General features: G+C 36.4%; 1 protein-coding gene across 3 annotated transcripts in view; it reads left to right on the top strand.

Annotated features, from left to right (window-relative positions):
* Positions 1-10,544, top strand: part of SPATA6 (spermatogenesis associated 6) — a 162,555-nt gene that overhangs the window by 86,906 nt on the left and 65,105 nt on the right. For all 3 annotated transcript variants that reach the window (XM_011926232.1, XM_011926233.1, XM_011926231.1), the window contains one exon: positions 1,966-2,053. In XM_011926232.1, the coding sequence (XP_011781622.1) occupies positions 1,966-2,053 (88 nt within the window). The remainder of the gene's footprint in view (positions 1-1,965; positions 2,054-10,544) is intronic.

Genomic DNA, 10,544 nt, shown 5'->3' with positions numbered 1-10,544 from the left:
TTTTAAGGATGTTCACAGTGTTACGCAGCTATCTGGTTCCAGAACTTCTTCGTCTCCTAAATGGAAACTGTGTTCTCATTAAGTATTCACTCCCCATTCCTTCCTTCCCATAGTCTTGGCAACCACCAATCTGCTTTCTGTCTCTATCAATTTGCCTATAAATAGAATTATAAATAGAATTATACAACATTTCATATAAATAGAATTATACAACATTTGGCCTTTTGTGTCTGACTTTTTTCACTTAGCACAGTGTTTTTGAGTTTCATCCATGTTGCATCTATCAGTACTTGATTCCTTTTTATGGCTTAATTATATCCTGTTGTAAGGCTGTATACCACATTTTACCCATTGTATGGGTTGTGTTTTTTAAAAAAATTGTTTTTTTAAATAGTGGTTATATATATTATAAAATTTACCATTTTAACCATCTTTGAGTGTGTAGTTTAGAGACATTAAGTATATTTGTGTTGTTATACAACCATGCCACCATCTATCTCTAGAACTTTTTTCATCTTGCTAAACTGAAACTCTTTGCCCATAAAGCAATAACTTTCCATTCCTGTCTCCCCCAACACGTGACAGCCACTACCATTCTACAGTTTCTATGAATTTGACTACTCTTGATACCTTATATAAGTGTGATTATACATCGTGTGTCCTATTTTGATTGGCTTATTTAACTTAGTATAATATTCATAAAGGTTCATCTATGTTATAGCATATGTGAGAATCTCCCTTTTACAGTTGAATAATATTTTCTTATATGTATATACTACATTTGTTTGTTCATTCTCCTCTTGATAGACACTTGGGTTGCTTCCATCTTTTGGATATTATGAGTAATGTTGCTGTGTCACAATGTGTACAGTGTGAATAATGCTTCTGTAAACATAAGTGTACAAATATATTTTTGAGGCCCTGCTTTCAACTCTTTTGGGTATATACCTAGATGAAAAATTGCTGAGTCGTATGGTAATTCTGTTTTAAATTGTTTGAGACCCTGACATAGTGGTTTTTATAGCAGGTGTACCATTTTGCACTGCACACCAACAAATTGCAAGTGTTCAGATTTATTCACATCTTCTCCAACACTTTATTTTCATAGTAGCCATCCTAATGGGTATGTCACTATGATTTTGTGGTATCTCAAAATTACAGTGAAGTAGTATCTCACTATGATTTTGATTTCTGTCTCCTTAATGATTAGCGATGTTGAATTTTTTCTTTTCATGTTCTTATTGGCCATTTGTATAACTTCTTTGGATAAATGTCTATTCAAGTTCATTTTTAAATTTGTTTTTGTTATTGAGTTGTAGGGGTTCTTTATTCCGGATAATAACCCCTTATCAGATAAATGATTTGTAAATATTGTCGCTGATTCAATGGTTTGCTTTTTCATTCTGTTGATACTATTTTTTGATGCACAAAAATTTTAAATTTTGATGATAGGAATTTTTTTTACACATTTGTATCATTATTTTTACTTTTTATTAGGAAATGTGGTTAACTATTATTATATTAAGCTATAGATCACTGAGTATGCTGGGCTCTGAAAGCAGCCAAGTAAAGACACTGTTTGAATTCAAAATGTGCATGCTAAGGAGATAAACAAATGACTAGACTTTTAAAAATATGGCAAAGTATATTGCTCTTTTTTTAACCTTGTTTAAAAAAAGCAAACTAGGCACTGGAGTAATAAACATTTCAATTCCAAGTCTGTTTATTTTAAAGTAAGCACATATATATAATTAAAAATTTTTGAAGTTAAATTTCAATTTTATTTTGCAACGAACAACAAAATACTTGAATAAACTTTTTGGAACATGCCTGACTCTCATGGGCACCATCATATTTCCCTGATTATATATGCTCTCTGTACCCTAGTAGTTTTTCTGGTGCCATGAGATTAAAAGTGTAGGAATGTTTAAACTCTCTTTTACATTAAAATCCTGCTTCCTCTAGGTTGATCCCCCGAGTCCCAGGGCTGATACTTTATTTGGATCTTCTGGCAGAGACTGTGAAAGAGATGGATGGTCAAGGGTGCACAATGGTAAGCTAGAAGTTTTCTTTATTCATTGCCGTAGTTGCGTGAGCTACAATCAAGCCTTTAATTTGGCATCAATTAACAAAAACAGAATCTTTGTTACATTATTGGATAATATTGTATAATGTAGCTTTTTATAACTTGCGGTGCACCCATATAGTTACTCTCTAAAATATTAGGATTTCTGTGCTACTATAAATCATTTCCTACCTTGAGATTTAGAATATATATATTAACATGTTAAAAAATGTGATATATTCCAGTAAAAAATGACTTGATTACTTTTACTCAACATTTTATAAACTTGACTGTGGAACCCTTTTCTCACCAAGTAATTTTAGCTATGTTGATAAGAATGGTTTTTCATCTGTAGCCCTAGCAGTCCTATGGTTAGATAAGTTGCTTCTTAAGTTCAATATGAATATAATTTTTGTGAAGAAGGTTAAATAGCATTATATAATTAAGGATATTGAGTGTTAATATCTGTAGACATTGGCTAGTGAGTTCAATAAGTATTCCCTAGCAGCCTTTAAAATTAATTTAGTACATACTAAGAAAGTCATAGAGGAAGAAAAAGGAGATTGAGTGAAAAAAAATAGAATCATTAATAGAATCATTACACTGAGTGAGCTTCATCTTCATCTCTATTTCTAACATGTTGTGTATAATCTCTTATTTTTTTAGTGATGAAATTAAACATTCTTTTCCGAAAACATGCAGAGTTCGTGCTTGTTTTTGTTTTTTAGCACTAGCAGGGAGATAGATGTGATAATCAACAAGTCTTTTATATCCACAATAGCAGATTATGTGAAATTAGACACAGATGTTACACACTGTTCTCTCTCTTGGAAGAAGCTTATGGACATGGAAAATGAGCTTTAGGAACAAGCCAATGTAAAGTAACTTTAATGTAGATGTTTCTTTGGAAGATTTTTTGGGAACACTTAAGCATCTGATTTTTCTTGACAATTACATATTTGCCAGCAGAACTGTTGTAGTTTCTAATAACTTTTAATCTAAGCAGTCAGCTGCCTGTGTAGAGGTACAATCAGAGAGGTCAATAATGAGTTGTTGTTTTCTTTTAACTTTTTATTTTGATTTTGACATAATTTCAGACTTACAGAAAAGTAATAGTAGTACAAAGAATTGCCATATAGCTTTCACTCAGAATCCATAAACAATAATATTTGCTTTTTCTTTCTCTTTTTCTCTTTCCTCTGTCTGTGTATGAGTCTGTGTATAGATTTTTTTTGACAGGAATATTATTATGGACTGAATTTGTATGCCCTAAAAGTTCATATGTTGAAGCCCTAGTCCCTAATATGGTGGTTTGGAGATGGAGGCTTTGGGAGTGATTAGGTTTAGATGAGGTCCTGAGAACGGGGCCTTCATAATGACATCATTGTCCTTACAAGCAAATACACCAGAGAACTTGTTCTCTCCTTCTCTCGCTGCCATTTGAGGACCCAACTAGAAGGCAGCCATCTACGAGAGAGGAAGAGAGAACTTACCAGAACCTGACCATACTGACACTCTGATTTCTAATTTTCAGTCTTCAGAACTGTGAGAAATAAAATTCTGTTGTTTAAGCTACCCAGTCCATGATATTTTGTTATGGCAGCCTGAACAGATTAATTCAGACAATATTTTATGTGATTAACACCAGTTAATTAAAATGTAGCAGATTAACAATGATATAATAATATTAACTGATCTATAAAGCTAAATCAGATTTTGCCAGTTGTCCTAATAATATCTTCATAGCAAAAGAAATACCATCATATATAGCATTCAGCTGCTGTGCCTCTTTTGTTTTCCTTAATATGGATTAGTTCCTTAGTCTTTCATTGCGCTTAATGACATTGATAATTTTGAAGAGCATAAGCCAGCTATTTTGTAGAATGTTCCTCAATTTGGGTTTGTTTGATTTTTCCTCATGATTAGATTCAGATTATTTATTTTCCCCCAGAATACAACAGAAGTGATGTGTTACTCTCAGTACATCACACCAGGAGGTATATGGTGTTTCTCTACTACTGGGGATGTTAATTTTAGTCATTTGATTAAGGTGGATGTGCTGGTTTTCTCCATCAAAAAGGTGCTATTTCTGTCTTTTGTAATTGTATGGAAATACTTTGAAATTATGTAATATCCTATTATACCTCAACTTTGACTCCTTTAGCATATATTGATGACTGTTGCCTGAAACAATTTCTTACTCTGATTTTTGCCAAATAGTGATTTTTTAAAAAATTCTATTCCTTTTTGTACATTTAAGAGCTGAATTTCTAGAGCTTTTTCTTCTTGCGTTTCTGACCTTAATGTCCCCCCCACCCTTTTTTTTTTTTAAACTACATTTTTTCTGCTGGCTGACAGCTGAGCAGTTCCTGAACTTTTGGGTTCTCATCAACCATTTAAATACATATGGGGATTTCTTATGGTAGGACCTCTTACACTTAGTGAATTTTCACTTTTGATTTTACTGTAATAGAAATTCTTCTTGAACATTTTCTTGCAAATTATCTTGCCTAATATTTATTTTTTATAGGATGCCATTTTCACCAGCATTACTGCTTTAGTTCTCAAAATAATCACGTGAAGATGGATTTAATTACATTTGAGAAAAATGGCAGCGGTTTAGAGAAGTTATGTGACTTGATAGTTACAAATCTAGAATCCAGGTCTTCTAGCTTCTAGCTCCTTCTTTTCTACCAGTCTCATACTACTTTCTCTACTTTCATTAAGGTATATTTTTTAAAATAAAAATTTCAAGCACATTGTATCTGTTACTGCCATGTTATATAATTCTAATTGTAATTTGTGCAGTCCTTTTGAAGAAACTCAGTATCTCTTGTAATGTGATGCTTTTTGTAAGCTTTATCTAGTTGTTTTTGTATTTGAAGAGGAAATCAAGGATATCCATCCTGGCCTCTTTTTACATTTTGCTTAGGAATTTAGGAAATATGTTAGACTCTGTCTCTCCTCTTAGAGGAACCTTCTTTTCTTCTCGTCTTTTGAAGATTCTCTGAGTCTCATTTCTATGTAAAATCGTAATATTTTATGAACTTCCATTAATCCCTTATCAGATGATTAACTGTCACAAAGTAAAATAGAAATAACATTTCAAATCCTAATATGTCATATCTTGAGTAGACAACAGTAACTGGTAATGTTTTAATATTTTCTGAATAAAATGGCATGTAGTCATCATGTACATCCTCATTAGTAAATATCTCATTAATTTCTGTTTGCTTTTAAACATGTCCCTCTTGTTTGAATTTCTTATGAATGAAGAAACCTGAGGTTTAAAGAAGGATAGTAAGTTGCGTGAAGTCATACACACAAGATTTGATCTATTTCTTTTTTATTCTTCCTACTTTTCTAAATGATTATGTCCATCTCAAGTTTCTTTACCTTTAGGAAATTTTTCCCCAGCACTTTGGGAGGCTGAGACAGGCGGATCACAAGGTCCGGAGATCGAGACCATCCTAGCTAACATGGTGAAACTCCGTCTCTACTAAAAAATACAAAAATCTAGCCGGGCAAGGTGGCGGGTGCCTGTAGTCCCAGCTACTTGGGAGGCTGAGGTGAGAGAATGGCGTGAACCTGGGAGGCAGCGGAGCTTGCAGTGAGCTGAGATCCGGCCACTGCACTCCAGCCCAGGCGACACAGTGAGACTCTGTCTCAAAAAAAAAAAAAAAAAAAAAAGGAAATTTTTCCTGATTGCCTTACCTTGAGAGATTACTCTCTGGTATAACTGTTTAATATTATAATTGTTATACCATTCTGACTTAGTTTGTTCTTTATACTGTTGTTGTTCAACTTTGGTTATAACTTAACCAAAACATTATAATTACTTCATAGCCATGGGCCATGGTTTTCATCTCCTTTATTTCTTACATTTGAAATATAGTTTGTGACTAATTGGTAGTGAGGGTGATTAAATATGAACATTGGGAAACCTCAGATCAAAGTAATAGATTAATTTGTAGAAATAAAATTATAAACCTATGCAAATCAGGGTAAGTTTATAAATGGTTTGTGGAATGCAGAAGCCATACAAGTGCTTTAACATACAGAAACTTTTAATATAATGCTAGCTTCCAGGAAATACATACTATTTCCAGAAATTATTACCTTAATTTTCAGAGTTAGCATATCCTTGTCCTTATTTTTTGAGACAGGGTCTTGCTTTGTTATTCAGGCTGGAGTGTGTGGTGTAACATGGCTCACTGTAGCCTCGACCTCCCTGGTTCAAATGATCTTCCCACCTCAGCTGTCTTAGTAGCGGAGACTACAGGCATGCATGCACCACCATGCCCAGCTAATTTTTTTTTTTTTTTTTTTTTTGGCTGTAGAGTGTTGCCCAGGCTGGTCTTGAACTCCTAAACTCAGGAGATCCTCCTGCCTTGGTCTCCCAAAGTGCTGAGATTACAGGTATGAGACACCGTGTCCAGATGTCCTTCTCATTTTTTTTTCGGCTACTTGTGATCATGCTGTATATTAGAGTTGTACAGAAGAGAAGTTGGACTGTGAATTTATTCTTATTTTTAATTTTTGAAAAGCATTTGAAGTAAATCGAATCTTACTGACATTATGTGGAGAAGTTGACATCGTGTTAAAGACATTAATGTTTCAGCTGATTTCTGGTATGGTTCAGGGCACCTAGAAAATATCTTGTACTATAAAAAATTCTGAAGGAGTTGCTGAATACAGACTACTATAGGTCTTTGTTTTCTGGATAAGGTGGTTTGGGAAGGTAAAATATAGAGCCATAGAATGCTTTTGAGTGATATGTGTGAGTGATAGTAGAATTTTATGGTTCTGATTTTCTGTTTTAAAAATTGATACATAATATTTTACATATTTATTGGGTACACGTGATATTTTGTTACATTGTGTGGAATGTGTCGTGATCAAGGAAGAGTGATTAGATTGTCTACCACTTTGTGTATTTGTTATTTCTTTATGTTAGGAACAATTTAAGTCCTCTCTTCCAGCTACTTTGAAATACATAATACATTGTTGTTAACAACAGTTACTATGCTCTCCTTTGACAACAGAGTATACCTATTTTCCAATCTTATGTTTGTACCTGTTAAGCTACTGCTCTTCGTCATCCCCCACTACCAACCCACCCTTCCCAGCCTCTAGTATCTAGAGAATATTTTTAGCTTCCTCATATGAGAACATGCAATATTTGGCTTTATATGCCTGATTTATTTCCCTTGAAACATTGACCCCCCTAGTTCCATTCATGTTGCTGCAAATGACATGATACCATTAATTTTATGCCCTAATTACTTTATTATTCCATTGTGTATATATATACGTTTTCTTTATCCATTCATCTATTGATAAACAGTTAGGTTGATTCTATGTTTTGGTGACTGTGAATAGTGCTGCAATATCTCTTCAATATACTGGTTTCCTTTCCTTTGGATGAATACCCAGTAGTGAGATTGCTGACTGTATGGTAGTTCTATTTTTAGTTTTACATTCAAGTTTATGATTGATATGTGTGGTTTTGTTCCTGCCATATTGTTATTTTCTGGTGGTTTTCTATATTCTTTTGTCCTTTCTTTTTCTCTTATTGTTTGTCATTGTGGTTTGGTGGTTATCTGTGGTTGTACCATGAGTCCTTTCTCTTTCTCATTTGTGTGTTTACTTTATCATTGAGTTTTGTATTTTCATGTGTTTTCAAGATGGTAAAGGTCGTTCTTTTGCTTTCAGGTTTAGAGTTCCCTTGATCACATCTTGTAGGCTGGCTTACTGGTAATGAATTCCCTCAGCTTTTACTTACCTGGGAAATACTTTATTTTTCCTAAATTTATGAAAGATTTTTTTTTTCTGGATATATTAATAGTGAGTGTCCTTGACTGGCAGGTTTTTTTCTTGTAGCATTTTGAATTTATCATCCCATTCCTGGTCTGTAAGGTTTCTACTTAGAAATCTGCTGTTAGTCTAATCGGGGTTTCTTTATAGGTGATTAGTCACTTTTCTGTTATTCCGAATTCTTTTTTTGTCATTGACTTTAGACATTTTGGCTATAATATCCCATGAGAAAGACTTTTTGCGTTGTGTCTGCTTAGGGATTACTGGTCCCCCTGCATCTGAATGTCTAGTCTCCTGATAGACTTCAGAAGTTTTTATTTATTATTTCATCAGTTTTTGGAACTCTTATATTCTCTTCTTTTGGGGATACAGATGATTAGTATATTTGATTGCTTTATGGTGTCCCATAGATCACAAAGGCTTTGTTTATTTTTTATTTCTTATTTTTGCCTGACTGGGTTATTTCAAAAGACCTATCTCCAAGTTCTGACATCTGGTTCTTATGCTTGGTTTAGTCTATTGTTGATGCTTTCTAATGTATTTTGTAGGCCAGGCACGATGGCTTATACCTGTAATCCCAGCACTTTGGGAGGCCAAGGCAGGCAGATCACTTGAGGCCAGGACTTCGAGACCAGCCTGGCCAACATGGTGAAACCCCATCCCTACTAAAAATAGCTACTCGGGACACTGAGGCAGGAGAGTTGCTTGAATCCAGGAGACAGAGATTGCAGTGAGCAAAGATCACACTCCAGCCTGCACTCCAGCCTGGGCAACAAGAGCGTAACTCCATCTCCAAAAAAAAAAAAAAATTAAGTGGGCGTAGTGGCACATGCCTGTAATCCCAGCTACTCCGGAGATTGAGGCAGGAGAAGCGCTTGAGTAGGCAGAGGTTGCTTTGAGCCAAAATTGTGCCACTGCACTCCAGCCTGGGTGGCAGAGTGAGACCCTATCTCAAAAAAAAAAAAAATATCAAATGTATTTTGTAGTTCAGTCAGTTAATTCATCTCCAGAATTTCTGTTTGGTTCTTTTTTTGTGATGTGTATCTCTTTTTTTGTGATATATATCTTCCTCTGTATTGTTTTTCAGAATGCCTTGTATCTGACTGAGTGTCTTTAGAATCAATAATTTAAATTCTTTTTCCGGGATTTCATGACTTTCTTTTTGATTGGAATCTGTTTCTGGAGGATTATTTTGTTAGTTTGGAGGTGTCATATTTTCTTGCTTTTCATTTTTTCTTTGTCCTTATATTGATATCTGAACATCTGGTATATCAGTTGTTTGTTCCAGTTTTCTGAATTTGCTTCTGTATGGGGGGACTTTTTCCTGAAGATGAGTCATCATTACTGGTTGGGTAGGGCACTTTGGCCTTTTTCTGGATGCATGCACTGGTGTAGTCTTTGTGTGATTTTTTGTTGTTATTGTTGTTGTTGTTGTTTATAAACAGCATCAGTGGTATCTGAGATTTGCTCATTGGCTTAGTGTGCAATTATTAGTGGAGGCTGTGTTCTATTTTTGCTGAGGACTAGGCCTCTTTGGATCTCAGTGATGGCAGTAGTGAGCTGACCATGCCTGTCCTTGGGCTCCAGAGTGGTGTGCACTGGCAGCAATTTTAGCTGGTCCTGGTGGACTGATTCATGGCCTCTAGTTGGCCTACTCAGATGCTGGTAGTAGCCATCATGGGCCAGGTAGATGGGCAGGTTCACAAGCCCCTGGGTAGCCAGTGTGGCATGAGTGATGACTGTGACAGTGGCAGGATGACCCTCTGGGTCCCAAGCGGTGCACACTGTTTTTGGCAATGGCTGAGATCATCTAGGTGTGCCAGTCTCCCAACTTGAAGGTGGTGTATACAGGTACATGCCAGCTCTGGTGGTAGTGGCTGTGAGTGTAGGCCCAATCTCATTCCCTGGGGAGGAGCATGCAGGTGCCAATAGTGGTGGACTGGGCTGGGCAGTCTTCTGGCCCTCAAACTGTGTGCTCTGGCATGGGAGGAGGAGGGGCAGAGTCAGGCCTGTCTTGCTTGCCTCAGGCTCCCAGATGATGTGAACAAGTGCTGGCTGTGGTAGGCAGGGGCAGAGTGGTCTCCAGGCCACTAGTAGAATGCTTGGGTTGTGGAAGGTAGTATCTGTACTTCTGCCCTGCTACTTGGGGCTTGGGATGATGCTGCCATCTTTGATGGCACCCTAGCTGGCAGGTGGGGAGCATGTACACCACTCACACCTCAGCCCAGTGGCACTCATGCCTCAGCCCCAGTGCTGCTGGGCTTCAGGATAGTGCACAGTCTATTGGGGGAATGGTTCCAGAATGGCATCTCGTTTGTGCTGCAGCCCCAAAGACTCAGTCATGTCTCTGCCCTTGATATAGTTTGGCTGTGTCCCCATCCAAATCTTATCTTGAATTCCCATGTGTTGTGGGAGGGGCCTGGCAGGAGGCAATTGAATCATGGGGGCAAGTCTTTCCCATACTGTTCTCGTGGTAGTGAATAAGTCTCACGAGATCTGATGATTTTAAAAAGAGGAATTCCCCTGCACAAGCTCTCTCTCTTTGCCTGCTGCCATCCATGTAAGACGTGACTTGTCCTTCCTTGCCTTCTGCCATGATTGTGAGGCTCCCCCAGCCACGTGGAACTGTAAGTCCAAGTAAACCTCTTTCTTTTGTAAATTG

Source organism: Colobus angolensis, unplaced genomic scaffold, assembly GCF_000951035.1.
Source record: "Colobus angolensis palliatus isolate OR3802 unplaced genomic scaffold, Cang.pa_1.0 Scaffold68, whole genome shotgun sequence".
NCBI classification, from domain to species: domain Eukaryota; kingdom Metazoa; phylum Chordata; class Mammalia; order Primates; family Cercopithecidae; genus Colobus; species Colobus angolensis.
The sequence above is the reverse complement of the archived record's forward strand: the minus strand, read 5'-3'. Positions and strand labels throughout refer to the sequence as shown.